Raw genomic sequence first — 20991 nt, 5'->3', positions numbered from 1 at the left:
TTTTTTTTAAATATATTTTTATTGATTTCAGAGAGGAAGGGAGAGGGGGAGAGAGATAGAAACATCAATGATGAGAGAGAATCATTGATCGGGCTGCTCCTGCACACCACACAATGGGATCAAGCCTGCAACCCGGGCATGTGCCCTTGAACGGAATAAAACCTAGGACCCTCCAGTCCGCAGGCTGACACTCTATCCACTGAGCCAAACCTGCTAGGGCTGAAAGAATCCTTCCTATATAATAAAAGGCTAATGTGCAAATTGTCCCTTCCACCCGGAGTTTGACCAAGGGGTGGGGCTGGCCAGCCGGCCACCTACCCATGGGCGGGCCGGCTGGACCCCACCCATGCATGAATTCATGCACCAGGCCTCTAGTCCTTTATAAGAACACCAATAACAATGAAGTTGTATTCAGGAAAATAATATTAAAAACCCATATTATTAAGAAAGAATAGGGAACTTAGTACTCAGTTTAGATGACCTTAAGCTTTAGTTTTCATTTTCGTATAGGAAGCCAACAGTGAAGCTAATAGTTGGCCCCATCCAAGGTAGAGCGTCGTATTTTAGTCTTTCTTTGCTGGGACTTCTCAAATGGTTAACCATTAGTGGAAAAGTGCATGTGAAGTGAAGGTCCTCATGTAGGTTTTCAGTTGAAATCATTTTTTTTCTGTGTTGTGAAGAATTTTAGGCAGATGATTTAAAGTTATCTTGGGTTGGTAGCAATTTTGCAACTGACATAAGCAAGTATACTTTCTCTCTGGAGGAACACAGCTTTAAACCAGGCCTCAAAGAATTCCCACAAACTTGGATAAAATTCCAAGAAACTCATGGTAAGTTTAAAAATATACAAACTAGGTATCATGAATAAGAGCTAGGAAAAGCAACCCATTTTAGATACTGGAATTTAGCAAATACAGAATAAAATAAGTTTGTTTTTAAAATAAATCAAGAATAAGAGAAATTTGAAATTTTGTGCAAGAAACAGACTACAGTGGGGCCTTGACTTAACGAGTGTCCCGACTAACGAGTTTTTTGAGATACCAGCTGTCTCTCGGCGGATTTTTTGCATTGAGTTGATAGAGTAATTTGAGTTAACGAGCTCCTTAACGAGCTCGGTCTCGGAACAAATTAAACTAGTAAGTCAAGGCCCCACTGTACTAAAAATTACCAAGGAGAGATGAAAAATCTAAGTAATTGAAATTTATGAACCATCTTCAAACGTTTATTTATTTCCCCTCCTGCTTATCCCAACTTTTCTAGGTACCAGGACATTGTTCATTCTATTCACCTGGCCCGGAAGCCAAATTTGGGCCTAAAATCTTGTGATGGCAACCAGGAGCTCTTAAACTTTCTTCGTAGTGATCTCATTGAAGTTGCAACAAGGTTACAAAAGGGAGGTCTTGGTTATGTGGAAGAAACATCGGAATTTGAAGCACGAGTAAGAACATATGAAAACACCCTTTGAAATCTGTTACTCATGAAAACCCAATTTGGAATTGTCCCCTGATACTGTTGTTGACTTCCCCTGGTGATCCTGGAAATCATATGTTTGGGTTTATCTTGAAAGACATGTGGAACTGAAAAATACTCTATATACATATGATATTTTTCCTTTGTCATCTTTTGCTGGTATCCCCAAAAATCTACTAGTTGGCTCAGAGCCTTTTCTATTAAGTTGAATGAAAACTGGTCCTGGAGCCATAGTCCTGTAACATTATTTAACATGTTTATTAGCATGTGATGCCTGTGCTTTAAGGTCTGAAATACATTTGTTGTGTTCTGATTTTATGCATTCTTCTTCTTTTTTTAATTTTTTTTGTTTTTTTATTGATTTCAGAGAGGAAGAGAGAGATAGAAACATCAATGATGAGAATCATCAATTGGCTGTCTCCTACATGCCCCCTACTGGGGATTGAGCCCGCAACCCCGGCAGGTGCCCTTGACCAGAGTCGAACCCAGGACCCTTCAATCCATAGGCTGATGCTCTGTTTACTGAGCCATACTGGCTAGGGCTGATTTTATGCATTCTTTACACTAGTTAACTCAGGAGAGTTATGCTTATATTGGGCAATACTCATGCTGTTAGATTGGAGAATACTATCCATCAATTATTGTAAAATATTTTTTACTGATTTTAAATAATAAAGTCCATATTAACTCTAACCAGCGGTTCTCAACCTGTGGGTCGCAACCATTGGGAAACACATATAGCATATCAGATATTTACATTACGATTCATAACAGTAGCAAAATTACAGTTATGAAGTAGCAACGAAAATAATTTTATGGTTGGGGGTCACCACAACATGAGGAACTGTATTAAAGGGTCGCAGCATTAGGAAGGTTGAGAACCCCTGCGGGTCCTTTCAAATTATTTATGTGCAGTATAGCATGTATATTTTTGTTGTATCATTTTAAAATTTTTTTCAACTACAGTTGACATACAATATTATATTAGTTTCAGGTGTAATTGTATAATTTTTATGAGCAGTTACATCTTTCTCAGAAACTCCCTTTGTCCTAATTTATAAACACTTTATATTTCTTTTAGTTTTTATATCACTTCAGGGTCATAATAACCCATGGAGTTGATACTATTTTAAATCTTCTGTCGGAGTTTGTATTTCATTTTCTTTGCTATTGGAATTAGCAAATTATAAATGCATCTTATATATGCTACTTTTTCTTTTTAATTGATCTGTTTATGAATTCTTGATACATTTCCTAGGGAAAAGAATTTAAATATCTTTATGTTTTTAAATTTTTTTAAAGAATTATTCAACCCAAAATAACTTTGCCATTTTCAAATATTACATTTACTCTTTTATTTATTTAGCAAATATTTACCAAGTGCCTACTTTGTGTCAGACCATACCGTACTAGCATTGGGTTATTATCATTCTTCCTTGTTTCTCTTTGTGGTTATAAAATGGCATCTTTTAATTGTGTGTCTTGCATGACTAAAGAAAGTAGTTTGGTATTTAAGAACATGATTTGGGTCCAAGTGATTTAGCTTCTGTTTCCTCATTCATAAAAAAAAAATGTGAGACTTAGCTGAAGTCAAGTATGTAAAGCATATTACTTAGTTTATAGTTTGTAAGCTAGTAGTTCAGACAATTTCAATTTTCCTTCCTAGTTTTTCTTTGCCTTTAGACTATGGTTTACACATAATAGGCACTCAGTTTACTGAGCGAAAGAATTGAATTGATTACTTAAGTAGAGCAAGTTTCAGCATTTTGTGGATCCCTTCGCTGGGGAAATGGAAGTAGTCAGCTACTTTTAAATGCATAAGCCATCCATTGAACTGAGGAACCCAGTTAAACTAATGTTATGTGATCCATTGGTGTCTAGGTTGATTTGAATGTAGTCAAGGATAGTCTCCTTTCATCTTTCTCTCAGCCTTTCTCTTAACCTGGTTTTTTAATCAATTCCTATAGGTGGTCTCTTTGGAGAAACTGAAGGATTTTGGTGAGTGTGTAATTGCCCTTCAAGCCAGTGTCATAAAGAAATTTCTCCAAGGCTTCATGGCTCCCAAGCAAAAGAGAAAAAAACTCCAAAGTGAAGATTCATCAAAAACTGAAGAGGTGGATGAAGAGAAAAAAATGGCAGAGGAAGCAAAGGTATCTAGTTAATGAAGATGTAATTTTATGATTGTGTAGAGTGATTTGGTTTTAAATAGTCAAACCGTATGCTTTTTTAAAATATATTTTTATTGATTTCAGAGAGAGGAAGGGAGAGGGAAAGAGAGATAGAAACATCAATGATGAGAGAGAATCATTGATTGGCTGCCTCCTGCACTCCCCCCACTGGGGATCAAGCCCGCAACCCGGGCATGTGCCCTTGACTGGAATTGAACCCGGGACCCTTCGGTCCACAGGCCGACGCTCTTTCCACTGAGCCAAACTAGCCAGGGCAAACCCTATGCTTTTTAGCTACTGTAAACACTACTTCCTGAACCATGTTTGTCACTTTCACTGAAGTTTGTGGTTTTCAAACTGGTCTGTGAAACACAGCCCTATCTCTAGGACTGGGTAATGGGTCAGAATGCCCCCTTCCCGTTTCCCTTTTTTAAAAAGGTGGTAATGGTTTTTAAATTTTTAAAAATTGTGGTAAAATAGACAATACAGTGTACAGATGATGTGTTGTAGAATTTTTAAAATATATTTTTATTGATTTCAGAGAGAGGAAGGGAGAGGGAAAGAGAGATAGAAACATCAATGATGAGAGAGAATCATTGATTGGCTGCCTCCTGCACTCCCCCCACTGGGGATCAAGCCCGCAACCCGGGCATGTGCCCTTGACTGGAATCGAACCTGGGACCCTTCGGCCCACAGGCCGACGCTCTTTCCACTGAGCCCAAACTAGCCAGGGCAAACCCTATGCTTTTTAGCTACTGTAAACACTACTCCCTGAACCATGTTTGTCACTTTCACTGAAGTTTGTGGTTTTCAAACTGGTCTGTGAAACACAGCCTTATCTCTAGGACTGGGTAATGGGTCAGAATGCCCCCTTCCCGTTTCCCTTTTTTAAAAAGGTGGTAATGGTTTTTAAATTTTTAAAAATTGTGGTAAAATAGACAATACAGTGTACAGATGATGTGTTGTAGAATTGTGCACCTGAAACCTATATAATTTTGTTAACCAGTCTCACCCCAATAAATTCCGTTAAAAAAGTAAAAATGAAAAAAATTGTGGTAAAATATACATAACAGGCAATTTACAATTTTAACTATTTTTTTTTTACGAATGCAGATCTGTCATTAAGCATATTCACATTGTTCTTTAACTGTTATCATCATCGATCTCCAGAAGTTTTCATCTTCCTGAACTGAAACTGTTCATTGCAAACACTAAACTACTCATTTTACACCCCACCACAACCCCTGGCAACCACCATTTTCTTTCTATGTCTGTACTAGTATATTTGACTACTATAAGTATAGTCATAGAATATTTCTCCTTTTGTGACTCGCTTATTTAGCAGAATGTCTTCAGAGTTCTCCCACATTGTAATATGTGCCAGAATTTTCTTCCTTTTTAAGTCAGTAATGTTCTAGTGTACATATATAATACTACATTTTGTTTATTCGTCCATGGATGGACACTTGGGTCACTTCCACCTTTTGGCTATTGTGAATAATGCTGCTATGAACATGGGTGTACAACTATCTGTTCTAGTTCCTACTTTCAATTCTTTGGGGTATAGACCCAGAAATAGAATTGTTGGATTACATAGGAATTCTATTTAATTTCTTGAGGAACTGCCATAATGTCTTCCATAGTGGGTGTACCATTTCACCCTCCTATCAGTAATGCATGAGGGTTCCAGTTTCCCACATCTTTGCCAACATTTGTTACGTTCTGTTTCTTTGATAGTAGCCTAGGGTGTGAAGTGGTATCTTGTGGATTTGATTTGTATTTCCCTAATGATTAGTGATGTTGACCATCTTTTCATGTGCTTATTGGCCATATGTCTTATTGTTGGGCAAATGTCTATCTAGTCCTGGCTAGTTTATAATTGAGTTGTTTGGGTTTTTGTTGTCCAGTTGTATGGCTTTTTTTTTTTTTTTAAATGTTTTTATTGATTTTAGAGAGAGAGGAAAGGATAGCGGTAGAGAGAAACATAGATAAAAAACATCGATTGGCTGCTTCCTGCATTCCTCCTATTGGGGATTGAGCCCACAACGTCGGCATATGCTCTGACCAGGGATTAGAACCAGGAACCCCTTGGTTCACGTGCCAACGCTCAATCACTGAGCCACACCAGCTGGGCTGTATGGGTTCTTTATATGTTCTGGATATATGATTTGCAAATATATTCTCCTATTCCATGAGCTGCCCTTTCTTTCCATTGATAATATCTTGATGCACGAAAGTTTTAAATTTTAATGTGCAACATCTATTTTTTCTATTGTTGTCTCTGCTTTTGCTGTCCTATATAAGAAATCATTGCCAAATTCAGTATCATGAAGCATTTCCCTGTTTTCTTTTTTAGTTAATTTTTATAGACAGTAAAAGGTAAGAATCCAAGTTAATGGTTTTGTATGTGTGTATCCAGTTCTCTTGTTTTTTAATTTTAAAAGTAGCATGTTCATTGTAAGTCAAAAGTGAGAGCTAAGTAAAATATGAAACAACTCCTATTCTAATTTTACTGCCCAAGAATATCATTCTTTAATAGTTTGATGTGTTTTCTATATACATACAAGGTTGTGGGTTTGTGGATTTTTATAGAATGGAATCCTTTGCATAATGTTCTGCAGTTTTTCATTCATCAGCATATCCTGAACATCTGTCTCCCCTTCCTATGAGTCCATGTAAATGTTCATTTTTCTGACATCTTAATTTCTTACTAATGAACATTATGATGTCTGTTTTTTCTTTAAAAAAGCATTTTTAATAATTTTTATATTTTTAATTGAATTTATTGGGGTTAATAATTTATACATCATCTCTATTATGTGTTCACCTCCCCAAGTCTTTTTAAAAAAAAATACATTTTTATTCATTTCAGAGAGGAAGAAAGAGGGAGAGAAAGATAGAAACATGAATGATGAGAGGGAATCATCTATCGTCTGCCTCCTGCACACTCCCCACTGGGGGGTCGAATACTCAGCGCCCCCTGGAAATTAATTTTTTTTAAATTTTAATAGCAATTAAACAGAAAGATATATGTATTAATGTTTCTACCTTTTTCGTAAAATATAGTAAAGAAAGGTGTAAATTAGAAACATTGAAGTTTGAAATTATGAAACTATTTATTGAACTCAGAATAGAAAGGTAATACAAAAAAAGTTAAAACAAATGCACCTGTGGCCATCACCGCCCCCCTGGATCGCTGCAGCGCCCACCAGGGGGCGGTAGCGCCCACTTTGGGAATCACTGCATTAAGCCAAACTGGCTAGGGCCCCAAGTCTTCTTCCATCACTATTTATTTCCCCCTACACCTATATTCTCTTCTACCTCTCCCCACCCCATTTTCCCTCTGGTAATCACTATATACTAGTATTGTTGTCTGTGTCTGAGGTTTTTTTTTGTTTGTTTTGCTTAATTCTCTCACCTTTTTCACCCAGCCTGTTTTTTCTTTATTATAATAGTCAGCAGCTGTCTTCGTCTGCTTTGTGTATTAGATTTCTGCTTAAAATTACGTAAGAATTTGAAAAGAGTACATTAAAGAAGTCCCAGGCATTATCCAGTAGCATACTTTCCCCTATTTTTGAATTCTCCTTTTCTCCCTTCTTTTGTTTCATAAACAATTGGTAAGAGCTTGTTAGTGTCAGTCACTGTGGTAAGTCTGCAGGTTACAATGATGAGTAAAAGCCAGAAGTCTGTGCCCTCAAGGATCTCATTTTGAGTGTGAGAGATGGTTATAGTAGTGTTATAAGTACTGATGATAAAAAGAGCAGTACCTGAGTCACCAGGGATACCTGGGGGCAAATTAGAGAGGACTTCCCAGAGGAGAAGAACATATCAGCTAGGTTTTGAAGAATAAATTGGAGTTAATCAGATGGAAGGCTGAACTTGGCCTTCTTGTCATTTACAGCTGCCCTCTCGGTTTACATAGAATGAGTCTACTGTCCAAAGCTCCTCAGGTATTTGAACACAGTTGTCAGGTACCCCCTAAATTTCTTCCTAGGGCCAAGGGTGATACCAGTATGTGATTATTTTGTGGAAGAGGGTAAGCAGAACAGAGAACTAAAACTCCGTTAAATAAAGGTTTAACAATTAATTTGTGACTTAGGCTTAGAGACTTCACATATATGTCATTATCGTACAAGGATTAACTCTCACCTTCTTGTGTTCTTTTTAATGATTATATGGCCTCCAGGTCGCCTAGATGAAGTCTAAGACATTAGATAGTTAATAGTCTCCTTTGTTGAATATTACATTGGTTTTGTTTTTAACTCGGTTTTATACAGAAGAGTCTCTTTCTTGATATGATCTTTCTCTGCTATTTATTTACCTATAATTTTTCTTCCCTACCTTCCTGCTGGTCGCCATTTTTCTCTCCTCTGATTTCTTACATATTTTTTTATTTTTAGTGCTCAACTCCATGGTTATTGAGAACTAGATGTAGATTTCTTACATATTTTTTTATTTTTAGTGCTCAACCCCATGTTGAAGTAACCTCTTCTTAGCTTGTCATATGAGACTTGATTCTTAGCTTGAATGGGGGGAAAAATATGAGCACTTTACAGGTTTAATCTTGGGGCCCAGACACATAGTACACAAATGGAAAGCATGGAAGAGTTTCATGGAAAATCAATTAGGTTGCCTACTGAGTAGTTCAACAATGTTCTCCATTAAAATGGCATTATGTCCTTCAGTTCCCTACCAAACAAAGGTCAACTTTGACACAGCTCTGAAATTTTCCACTGTCCTTTGCTTTGACGGTTTCCACTTAGCGTGGGCCAGGGTTTTTTTTAGTTGGCACTAGGTTGTTGCATGAGCTAATATCAGTCTCTAATCTGGGCTTCAGTTTCCTTATTATAAAAGTAGATTATCTCTCAAATATCTTTTTTGTAATAGTTATTGACTTTGAATATTTAATGTTTATTTCATTTCCTTGTATTAAATGGGAAAGACATGGTATAATTTGGCAAAATCCTGGATTCTGTTAAGCTCTCTCCTTAGTTTGGCTCCTTTTGTCCTAACAACCTGATTATCTGTTTTTACATTTTATACATTCTTTGTGGAAAAATATGGTCTGAAGCCTCATTATAGTTTTGCCAAGATATACTGCCTTTTTACTGTTAGGCGGAGGGACTTGCATGTAAACTGGCTTCCTCTTGGTTCTGTTATACTCACTTCTATCTAGGGACCAACTTTATTTAAACATGCTAGAGAATTTGAAATTTTCATCAGAGAGTATTTACTGGATGTGTTGAATGTCAAAATTTTTATTTTGCTGCTCTTGATCTGTTTTTGAAAATACTGTTTTGCCCGGCCACTGTGGTTCAGTTGTTTGAGCATCATCCCATGCACCAGGAGGTGGCTGGTTCGATTCCCAGTCAGGGCACATGCCCAGATTTCATGCTTGATCCCCTGTAGGGGGGTGTGCAGGAGGCAGCCAATCAATGTTTCTCTCATTGGTTTCTATCACTTTCCTCCTTTCTGTGAAGTCAGTAAAAACATATTTTAAAACAAAACCAAAAAAAAAAAAAAATCTCATACTGTTTTGACTATGATAAGGTTTTGTTTTTTAATGTGCTAGACTGTTTAGAATTTTGTGCAGTGGGAGAAGACCAGGATGCTCTTTCAAATCTTGAGTGCCTAATGTTTTTGCCCTCAAAATTAGAGGCTGGTTGGAGTCTAGGCTGGTCTAGATGGATAACTCAGTGGATATAATAGGACACTGATCATTAGTATGTATAATGCCAAGAGCATTGGTTCGGGATAAATTGGCCCTTAATTGCTGTGAGACCTTGGGTAACCTTTCTTTCCACGAAAAATAATAAATGAATATTACCTAATTGTGCACAAACATTTCCTAGCAACATTATTCAGAATAGCCAAAAAATTGAAGTGATCCAAATGTTTATCAACTGATTAATGGATAAACAAAGTGTGATATATCCATACAATGGATATTATTTGGCAATTAAAATGGAATGAAGTACTGATATATGCTATGATGTGGATAAACCTAGAAAGCATGCACAGTAAAGAAGCCAGTCATAGAAGGCCAGATATTATATGAAATGTCCAGAATAGACAAATTTATAGACCACAAGTAGATAAATCGTTACTTATCGGCTGGGTAAATGTGGTGGGGTAGTGTAGGGAATGGGGAATGAGTGCTAGTGGGTACAAGGTTTCTTTTGGGGATGATGAATGTTCTAAAATTAAGATTATATTGACAGTTGCACAACTCTGTAAACATATGAAAAACCATTGATTGTACACTTTACAAGGTGAACTTGTCAATATATAAATTTTATCACAATAAATGTTTTTAAAATGAGGTTAAATAAGCCTGTTTTCAAGATCCCTTCCAGTGTTTTTATTAATCCTCACCGGAGGATATTTTTCTATTGATGTTTAGAGAGAGTCGAAGTGAGGGGGAGAGACAGAGAGAAACATCAGTGTGTGAGAGACACATCGATTGGTTGTTGCCCACACACACCCTTACCAGCCTGCAACCAAGCTATAATGTCCTTGACTGCAATCGAACCTGTGACCTTTCAGTCTGCAGGCTGACACTCCTATCCACTGAACCAAACCAGCTAGGGCTCAGTTTTTTTATTTTAGAGGCCAAATGAGCTATTGAGTACTCAAATTTAAAATGTATAAGCAATAACTAAAGGAAGTAAAAAAGCATTACTATATGCTAAGACATTTTCTTGAAAAGGTGTGCATCTGACTATCCACTAGAGGACAGCAAAGCCCATTTTAGCCATTTTCTATCTGTTTTCAATAGCACTCTTTTAAAGAAAGTCTATGGTACCATATGTTAGCTCTCCATTACAACAGGGGGAAAAACTAGCAGCTGTCGTAATGGACCCCATGTCTTATTGATGCACTCTGAAGAGGGAAGGAAGGAAATTGTGCTGTACAGTATTTCGAAGGCAGATGTTGAAATACCCGCAGTTGGAGATTGGAATAAGGAATTGAGTCAATTTCCCCTAGAACTTTAGCAGCCTCTTAAATAGACTTTTTTGGTGTGTTTAAATGATCCTTGCTATTATTCATAAATGTATACCTGTGAAGTGCTCTGTGGTTCTTTATTTCTGTAGGAAAGAGAAAGGACAACATTATTTTCTCTCCCTCACACCACAGCTTTATGGCTCAACTATCCTTCTCCCTTGGCAGCTATTGTAAAGCCTATGGCTTTCCAGGATAACTGGACTCTCCTATAGGAGGAAGACTATATTCCTTAAAATAGACCTCTTTGCCTAGAGCAGGGCAGTGAAATCCAGCAGTAGTGTTGTCAGTTAGCTAGAGCTAGCCCAAGTTGTAAAAGTATCAGGGATTGCTAATCCACTTTAGTTCACTCATGACAGTTGAGCAATATGACCTCCACAAGGTTGATGATACTAAGATAACCTAGTCTCTCAGCTTCTGCTGAATTGCCTAAGCTTTACCTTGTCTCTTGTATTTTCTGACTATCTGAGAATGATAACCCCCCACATTAGCATTTGTTTAGGTAGATGCTCACCATAGGAAAGAGAGTTAGTTGTGTTTATCATCAAAATTGCTGATTATATTTTCCACCATCCTATGTTTTGCTTGGCTGATTCTAATTTAATTTGCATTTTATGATCATGGAGAAGGCAATATGCAGAGATTAACTGCCCAGAATGAAGTCAGGCTAACTTCTGGGACTTTCAAATTTTCACTTAACTTAGAAGTTGGTGATAGTGTCTAAAGGAATATGTTGTATCAACACTTAATAGTTTGTTTTTTATTGATTGATTTTAGAGAGAGGAAGGTACAGAGAAAGAGAAACATCGATTTGTTGTTCTACTTATTTAAGCATTCATTATTTGATTCTTTTATTTTCCCTGACTGAAGATCAAACCTGTAACCTTAGCGTATTGGGACAATGCTCTAACCAACTGAGCTACCCGGTACTTTCATACTAAAAAGTGTTCCTGCTTTTAAATGACACTGAATCTTTAAGTGGTTTTCACTAGAAGAGATGTGTCTCCAGTTATTTCCCTCCCTTAATTCTTTATGTGACCTTTGGCAAGTATTTTCACACCCTCTTTAGAGCTTTGGTTTCTTCTATAAGATTTATAAATGAGTCAGACAGGAGGAGCTGTAGGAGGAAAATGTACTCAGAATTCTCTGGTATCTACCTGTTCCTCTTTCAGTGTAAACTCTGTCAGTATTATGTGAAAAATTCATGTCTTTGAGGTCCCTGTAGTAATACTGGCCTGATTTGGTCTCTGTTTAGGTTGCATCTGCTCTGGAAAAATGGAAGACAGCCATCCGTGAAGCTCAGACCTTTTCCAGAATGCATGTTCTACTTGGGATGCTTGATGCCTGTATCAAGTGGGATATGTCAGCAGAAAATGCCAGGTGCAAAGTTTGTCGAAAGAAAGGTAGGTGTATTTAGGTCAGTGCTGCTTATTTGAATGTATCAGGAACTGTGACTTGTTAACCCAGATCTTTTCTCCCCTAAAGAATTTTGCGTACACAAAATTTTATGTGGTGGGACAGATATTACCTGCTGGAGTTCTATAATAAAATGCTAATCTGAAATCACATATCCACAAATCAGAGTAGGCCCTTTGTTCCCCAATATTGAGTATAAAATAAGAGCAGTTGCTTTCCAATCTTTAAATTCTATACAAGGAAGAAAATTAGTTAACCTAAACATTTTAATCTTACTGTCTCTGAATTTTAGTCATCTGTGAAGTAGGACAGGTGCTACCACCAGAGGGCAGTACTTGTATTGTACATTGTGAAGAATACTCAGGTTTGGGTTTTCCAGCAAGAATTCTACACAGCAAAGGCATTTGGGAACCGTTTAATGCTGAGAGATTTCTAAGTCCATGTGTGTAAAAGGAACTTCACAACTAAAAGCCTCCCTCAGTGATTCACTTTTCAGTGGCTAAAATTCTTTTGTGAATTTGGCTTGAATTTAATTTCCAAAAACAGTTGCCCTAAGAACTGATTTAGAATGAAGGTTGGGGAGGGGAAATGGCCATGGTAAGTTGGTTCAGTGTATTTTCAAATGTAGGGAAACAAGTGTTTTAAGAGAGTCATACCAGATACGAGTTGGGAAGTGTTTAGGGCGTCCAGAAGGAAGAAGGGCAGAAAATGTAATACTTAATAGGGAATTTATTTCTTAGTGGGAAAGGAGCAGCAAAATTTCCTGCTATCACTGTTTTTTTGCTGCCTCTTAATAAATGTTAACTGTCCTGTCCTAGCTCTGGGTAGATTTTGGAATATAAATCAGGAGACCTAAGCCACAGATTAATATGTGCTACATTTCTTTTCAGAAAGTGACTACATTAAAAAAAATATGTAGTAGCATTGTACTAGAATGTTTGTTCCTTCTGTAGTGTTAATTGAGGGCGAGTGGCTCTTTCTTCCAACTCCTTGACTGTTGCCATGTTCCCGACAGTGCCATACAAGTTTATCTTCTTGCAGGTGAGGATGACAAACTGATCTTGTGTGATGAGTGTAATAAAGCCTTCCACCTGTTTTGTCTGAGGCCGGCCCTCTATGAAGTACCAGATGGTGAGTGGCAATGCCCAGCTTGCCAGCCTGCTACTGCCAGGCGCAACTCCCGTGGCAGGTGAGAATTCTTCTCCCAAAAACAAATGAATAAATAGCTGTTATAATTAGGCTTCAGTTATTCAAACTGAATGACTTTAAGGAGCTTTAATTTAAGTCCATCTATTGGGTATGGAGCCTGATCATTTAAGGTATAATAGGAACTCAAAGGGCTCTGATTTCATTTTAGCTTAATGTTGACATTTCTAGTTTCATTACCAGTTATGTTCTCTATCTTCTTGACCATACCTTCTAAAATGACAATATATCTCCTTCTGCCCCTTGCCCATTTCTTAATTGGTGATTATGTCTGCAACCACCAAATCCTGAAACTCATTACTTTCCCTACCCAGACCTTCCTTAACATGATTAGAATTTGGTTGTCAACTTGGACATCTTCCTCTCCTTTGTCTTCCATAGTCATTCATTTGCCAGATGTTATCAAGTCAGTGTCCAGATGTCTTATGAATCAATCTGCTGTCCATTCTCCAAGGTCCCTGTTGTCACTGGCCCTCCTACATCTCTCACCTGGGCTCCTCAGTGGTTTCTCAACTCCTTACCTCATATCTTTCACCCTCTTATTCTTCCAGCTTTAGTGATGAGACCTGAATAGGTTATAAAAGGCAAAGACCTGCTTATGTCACTTTACTATTCAAAAACATCAATCTTTACATTTCCTCTTTAATAAAGTCCAAACTCCCTAGCCTAACTTTTGAGACTCTTACTGTACAATACTGGCATATGTTTTTATGAGCCCTCCTTCCCATATTTGTGCGCTTGTTACAAACTGTTCATTGTGCATCCTTGCCTCTTGTGCTTTCCTCCCAAGTGGGAATATTCTCTCTTCCAAGTACTCCCTCATTTTACTGGGTGTAAACTACCGAAAATTTTGTGTTCTCTTGAAGTGTCCTTACATCCTTAGAATTAATTGTTCCTCTTTGTGTTTCAACTGGGTGTTCAATATCTAAGACAGCATTTTGGTGCATTTGATTGTCTTGCCATGAGATTGTGAATGCCCTGAGAGTAGAGGTGGTGCTTTGTTCTTCACCCTAATTTCAGTAAGGCCAAACACAGGGCTTTGTAAAAAGGAGGCACCTAATATTTGCCAAGTTAATACAATTGTTTTCCACATTGAAATTTGAGGTTGTAAAAGGGCAGCTTATAGGCACTTTGGCTTGGTCTCTCTTTGAAAGGGCAGAGCTGTTTGATCCTGACCTCACCTAACAGTATTACTCAGTTATTTCTCACTCCATTCCAGCTACACTTAAGAGAGATGAGGCATGCTGTTCTGAAATGGTGGGGCTTTGGACCAGCTGTTCTGAGCTGGGATTACCATTGCTTTGATGTTATGGTCATCTGCAAGCTGTTTCAGCTCCTGGAAGGGGGCCATCAAGGTGGAGTAACACCTGTCTGGGCTTTTATTCTTTCAGTCCACCCCAGAGTTTGGGACACATTTTAATACCTTAAATGTTACATTATCTGGCTGTTTTTGTGAGATAAAAGGAATAAAATTTTGAATTGTTTTGAGGGGGGGAGGGGTACATTTTGGTCTTGATTTCTGTTGCCATTGGTGTCTTACCCAAAGCATTTGGGGCCTGGTCGGGGAGGTATGCTGTTGAAGCTTACGTTTTCATTCTACTTCCTGTGTCCTGGCCTGGATTCAGTTTACCTTCCTCATCATCAAATCTGTCCAGTGTGTGAAGAGGGAAAAGTTGCTGGGATCCGAATGGGACTTGATCCCCCTAGGAACACTTTGGCTGAGAACCAGGTTCCCTGTATGCTTTTTCACCTCCCAGGAATTACACAGAAGAGTCTGCTTCTGAGAACAGCCAAGATGATGAGAGCAGTGAAGAGGAAGAAGAGGAGGAGGAGGAAGAAGAAGATTATGAGGTGGCTGGTTTGCGATGTAAGTATTCAGTTTGCCTTCATAGTTAATCTCATAGTCTTTTAAGCTGACTTGGAAAGATTGGGTTGGCAGGCAATAGGTAGTCAGTGTTGCCATCATGCCATCTTCCTTTTCTCACATATTGTGGCTGTTGGGGTGACTTCATTGCCATGGTTTTAAATGGGTTTTCAAGGTGCCATTTAACCACCTTCCTATTAGGAGGTTGGGTAGCTTCGTCTCAAGAACATTAATTTATGGTAGATTCACTTGATCCACGATTTAGTAGAATTCAAGGTACCAAGTATGTTTATGACAAGCCTCTGATTCTGAACCCCTCGCTGTCTGGGGACAATGAGTAAAGAAGGTCTAGTTCCATTGCCCTCTCCTAACAGTTCTTTTGCCTCTGTTTTAGTTCTGTTTTCAGAGAAGTAATTTTTCCTTTGTTTTTCACTTGCCTATAGAGTTCAGGGCATAGCTTTGCTAGTTTGAAAAAGAATGCCGGTTTTTCATAGCTTAGGCATAAAGTTGTTAGGAAGGTTCGTATATGTTTCACATTAGATGCCAGTAAGGGGGGAAAAAGGCCTCATCATTTACCCTTACCTCGCTGACTCTTTATTTTGTGTGACTATTTGAGAGTTTTGTTGTTTTCATGGTTAAACTTGAAGTTCTGTAATTTACCCTTAGCCTCCCTCTTTTCAAAACATATCCTTCTTTGTAGGTTAGTAGAAAAGAGACACAGATCAAGATTTTGATGAGCTCTTGAAGAGATGATATAATTCCCAAGATCATAGCACTCTGAATGATCAGAGTTAGTATGAGGAGAGAGACGATGCTTGGCATGATCAGTCTCTTACTTCAGTAGTGCCGCCAGACCTGAGGGCTTGGGCTTACACACCTGCTCCCGTCTCTCTAGTCCTGAAGGCTTTTAATTTGGGACACCTCAGTTTCACTCATTCCTATTGGCATGATTTTCCAGGTATCCAGGGTGAGGAGACAAGCAGTCCATTAACCTTGCATCACACAGAGACCAGCATCTACTGGCTGAGAGTTGTGATTCAGATGCGTGTTTGTCTGGAAGCAGATTCTGAATATAGCAGTGTACTGGTTGTTTTATTTTCAAACTAGTGATTGCTTTCTACTTCTGAGGTGTTGCTCTCTTTCCAAGGAATTGTTTCCTTTCCAGGTTTCAAGGGCTGTTTCTATCAAAAGGATGTAGGAAGTAGTTAGAGCATTTTGTCTACTCTGCCTTTTAGACCACCAAAGATGTGGTTCTCTAGTTCAGCTCAAGTCTGGGGTTGGTGTCTGTTCCTAACATCCCAAAGTTTTATCCTTGGCACCAGCTGCTTACTCTGTTCCTAGCCAGGTCTTGGGCTTGAGACCCTGGAATAGCCAATGAAGGGTTAACATTATTTATTCCTGTATCACTGCCTCTGTATGCCCCTATGTCTGTCCAAATGTCACCTTCCCGCTTTCCAGGGAAAATTTGTTTAGTAGAGAAACCTTGAGCTAATCCTTCTGGAGCGTGGGATATTGAGGAATGTTGGTTTGTGTGACATTAAGCACCTGATGTAAACCTGAGACACAAGTGGTCTTGGGTGCCTTTGTATTTATTCTTTCTTCTCTCTTTGGGGATCCTAGGCAGCTTTTTATGGGAGTGACCTAGATGACTGTCTATGGTTTTCAGAAATGCAAGAGAGCAGGACTGATGCTACCCCTAAATTGTATTCAATGAGGAAGACTTTACATAAATACTTCACATAAGTATCAGCTTTTCTCTAAGAAAAGATAACTCTGGGAATTATAAAACAGGATCTCTCCTATAGTCAAGTTTCATCTCACGTGTAAATGCATTACACTCTTTCAGGCTGAGTGTGGGCTGTAGTAATTCCAGGCAGACCTGTAGCAAATGGCCTCTCCTTCTGAGTGAGTCACTTACAATTGACTCCTTCAAGAGCCTCATTCCCAGGAGTAACTAAACAGGGTGGGGCCAGAGGATAGAAGCACTGAAGGAACTGACCTGAGGAGGCTCTTAAAAGGTCTTTGGCAGTTGATGAAAGGTATTCATTCCTCATCTACTACTGCTCCCTTCACAATATCCTGTTAGATAGGACAGGAGATAGCAAAGAGCACTCTGTAACCCAAGGAAGCCATTGCTTTGCTTGTCCGATTATCTCCTCATTCCATAACATGCTTCCTTCATCCTCAGTTGTTCTCCTCTCAGTCTGTATTTTTTATTTCAGTGAGACCTCGAAAGACTGTCCGGAGCAAGCAGGGTGTCATCCCCCCTGTGGCAAGGCCAGGCCGACGACCAGCTAAGAAGCCACATCCTATCGCCAGGAGGTCTCAGCCAAAGGCACCACCTGTAGATGACACTGAAGTTGATGAGCTGGTAAGAATTATTTATCATTCTGCCTCTAATGTTTCTGCTTCTTATCCCCCACTCCAGCATTAGGAATTCATCAGGCAACAGGTGGGAGCCTCCCCCTCTCCTCCCTCCTCCCTCCTCCCTAAATTTGGAGGCTGATGGGAGGGCCTATAGGCAGACAAGGCAGCAGGCCCTCCAGGAACAGCTATGTCCGGCATTCTCCTGCTGTAGCCTGCAAACATTGTCTCCTTTAGTTAACAGGCAGCCTGCGACTTGTTAAGGATTTTAAAATAGTATCCATGTGTCTCCAGTGGCTCAGAGGGGCTGGGTCTCCATTGTGGGAATGTCAGCAATGTCGGAGCCTCATTTACTCTCTCGTCTTTTGCTGACAGTTGTTATGGGAGGGACATTACCCTCCCCTCTGCTCCTCCACTGTGATTTTAGTGGTTTTGCTTTAGACTTCACTTGAGCTTTAAAGAACAAAAAGAGGCCCTTGAAAACTTGATTGTTTTGACAGATCAAATTGGGGTTGGGATGGGCTGAGGGCATAAAGCAAGCCATTAGGGAGCTCAAAGAGCAATGAGAGATCCTCCTACTTACCCAGCCCTAACCTCTTCAACTCTGTGGCTCCTTCTTCTTCGAGTCACAGCCTGCAGTGGGAGAGCATAGGAAAGGAATTGTACCTCTTGCCTTTCTTCCCTGAGACTCCCTACTCCCATAGAATTGTCTGCCAGTGGCACCCATAACCGGTCTGGTTTTCTGCAATTGCTTGCTTATATACAACAGTGTCATCATCATCCCAGGTCCATCTGCTCTTAAGAAAGTGGTTGAGCTCTTTCTTTCTCTCTTTTTTAAAGCAGATAAATACATTTTCTGTTTTGTCCACTTTTCTTCTCTTGGATCTGTAATAATGTCTTCTTCCATTGGCACCAGGTGCTTCAGACCAAACGGAGCTCCCGGAGGCAAAGCCTGGAGTTGCAGAAGTGTGAAGAGATCCTCAGCAAGATTGTGAAGTACCGTTCCAGCTGGCCCTTCAGGTAATAGCCCTGTGTTCTCAAGCACAGAGGGGTAGGACCAACCTGGCAGCTGACTGAGGCAGTGCTCATTTGAACCCCTAGGAACGAATCTGATCCCTTCCTTTCAAGACATGTCTCAGTGGCAGGGGATTGGTGTTCCAAACTGGTAGAGACAGCTCTTAGTGCAAGGTGAACGCACCTTCTCTGTGCCTACCAGGTGGCTGATCTCAGCGGGGTGGGCCTTCTGTGGCTAATGGTTTAACAGCAAAGTTTCTGTCCGTTGTGTCAAGGCTGTGCTGATATCTCCATTTGGGGTTTCTCCACAGGGAGCCTGTGACCAGAGATGAGGCTGAGGACTACTATGATGTGATCACCCACCCCATGGATTTCCAGACAATGCAGAACAAATGTTCCTGTGGGAGCTACCGCTCTGTGCAAGAGTTTCTTACCGACATGAAGCAGGTGTTTACCAACGCTGAGCTTTACAACTGCCGAGGCAGCCATGTGCTAAACTGCATGGTGAAGACAGAACAGTGTCTGGTGGCTTTGTTGCATAAACACCTTCCTGGCCACCCATATGTCCGTAGGAAACGCAAGAAGTTTCCTGACCAGTTTACTGAAGATGAAGGGGACAGTGAGCCAGAGACCATTGGACAGTCTAGGGGACGAAGACAGAAGAAATAGAGAGGTGGGGCCCTGGTAAGGGAGAGGGAGCTGAGGTTCGGGAAATGGAGGTGAGAGCAAGGGAAGGAAGAGTGGGATGGAGAAGAACATGGAAGGGAGGATATCACAGGGAGTCCTGAAATGCCTGTTGTCCCAAGCTTGTGCTATTTTTCTAAAACTCTCCATAGAGCCTTAATCAAGCAGAGCTATTTGGAGAGCATAATATTGGGTTGGTCTCTGCCTAGAAATATGGTGGTAGACCTTAACCTACCCTTTCTGAGAATTTCCATGAAGAGCCCAAGGGTATGAACCCAGTTCCTTTCCCTTCCTACCCAAGATCCCTTCCACTTTGGCCACCACAATAGTGCCAAGCCCTTTGGTCTCCAGGGGCGGGATTACTGTATTACACAGAAGGATCAAGTATAACCAGGCCAGTTAGGTGGTGTTGCTTTTTAAAAATCTATATTTATATACAGCCTTGTTTCTTTAAGCCCATACTCTGTCTCTTCCCCCCTTCCCTCTCAGGTGACGGTATTAGTGAGTGCCATACAGAATTCTGTATTCACCAGCATCATGAAACAGTTGTGCTCTTTTGAATTGATCTTGGCAGAGTAAAGGGACATGTCCTAGAGCCATTCCTGAATACCCTTCCTTCCCCTTCTTTGTGACAGTTCTCTCCCCACTTCCACCCCACCACACCCTCCAGAAAACAAACAAACTAAGGCACTTCACGTAGAGACTGGAGTCCTGCTTATAATCATGCATATAATCTTTAGTTTGATGGATCTGGCCAGAGGGGTGTTGGAGCCCAGCCCACCCACATACCAGACAAGCTCTTAGGTGAGCAGAAGAAAAGCAGGAAGGATTGAAATGTTTAATTTTTTTTAATTGACTTTTCTAGTTATTAAAAATTGCTTGTTTTAGCAGTGATATTGTATAAAAACATCTTGTAAAATATTTGTCATCTTGCTTTGGCACATGTACAGTACAATTTATATGATAATGTGTTTGCTTTCCTTTGCCCCATCTCCTCCCTCAGCCCATCCTCCTTCAGAGAAGTGGGTTGGAGGCTTATCACAGCAATCAGTGTGACCTGGGGGGGAGGGGGCATCCCCCCGCCTGCCCCTGTGGCTGTTTCTCCCTTCTCCATTCCCATTTTCACCCCCCTCCTCCCATGCCTTTACTCCCTGAGAACCTGAATCTTTCAGGGGTCAGTGTCAGTGGGAGTAGAGATGGGAGGAGAAGTTAGGCAGCCCCTTCCCACAATGACTCTAGCACTAGTGGTTATATTTAGGCAAAAGTTTGTAGTCTTCTTTCCCTTTTATGGAAGATTTTGATAAAAAATGCAAAACAGGGTTTAATTTTTTTTTTTCTATCAACTTTGAATTGGAAATTTGGATCACCTAGGTTCTCCTGTATCTATTTAAATGAAGGGAAAAGAATTCCACCAAGGGGATTGCAACTTACAGAATTTGGGAATAAAGCCTCTTAGTATTAAACTTCAAGGTGTGGTCCCTGCCTCTCCCCTGTCCTCTTCATTCAAGGACTTTGGGGATTTGCTCCGGTGGCTGGTGGATAGGTTTACTGTCCCCTTTCCACAGGCTTGGAGTTAGCACTGACATTACAATTTCATAATCCCAGCCACCAACACCTCCTGCCTCTTACCCTAGAGCCAGTCTGTTCTTGTTAACAGTAAGAATCCTGTGTTCCCACTTCAGTGACACCTGAATTGTTTGTTTTTAAATTGTCTTTAAGGAGGAAGGGCCCCATTGAGGGGTAAACTTGTAATAAATTGGAATTTCAAATAAACATTATGTACTTGTGTTTATAAAGAAAAAA

The 20991-nt window shown here is 39.8% G+C and overlaps 1 protein-coding gene across 1 annotated transcript in view; it reads left to right on the top strand.

Moving 5' to 3' along the window:
* BAZ1B (bromodomain adjacent to zinc finger domain, 1B) overlaps nt 1-20991 on the top strand; it is a 74656-nt gene extending 53665 nt beyond the window's left edge. The window contains exons 13-20 of the mRNA XM_005877196.2: nt 1261-1438; nt 3438-3620; nt 11896-12043; nt 13098-13245; nt 15020-15129; nt 17349-17497; nt 18407-18510; nt 18816-20991. Of these exons, the coding sequence (XP_005877258.2) occupies nt 1261-1438; nt 3438-3620; nt 11896-12043; nt 13098-13245; nt 15020-15129; nt 17349-17497; nt 18407-18510; nt 18816-19173 (1378 nt within the window). The 3' untranslated portion in view covers nt 19174-20991. The remainder of the gene's footprint in view (nt 1-1260; nt 1439-3437; nt 3621-11895; nt 12044-13097; nt 13246-15019; nt 15130-17348; nt 17498-18406; nt 18511-18815) is intronic.

The sequence above is a fragment of the Myotis brandtii genome, unplaced genomic scaffold (assembly GCF_000412655.1).
Source record: "Myotis brandtii unplaced genomic scaffold, ASM41265v1 scaffold510, whole genome shotgun sequence".
NCBI classification, from domain to species: domain Eukaryota; kingdom Metazoa; phylum Chordata; class Mammalia; order Chiroptera; family Vespertilionidae; genus Myotis; species Myotis brandtii.
This window is presented reverse-complemented; position numbering and strand designations above follow the sequence as displayed.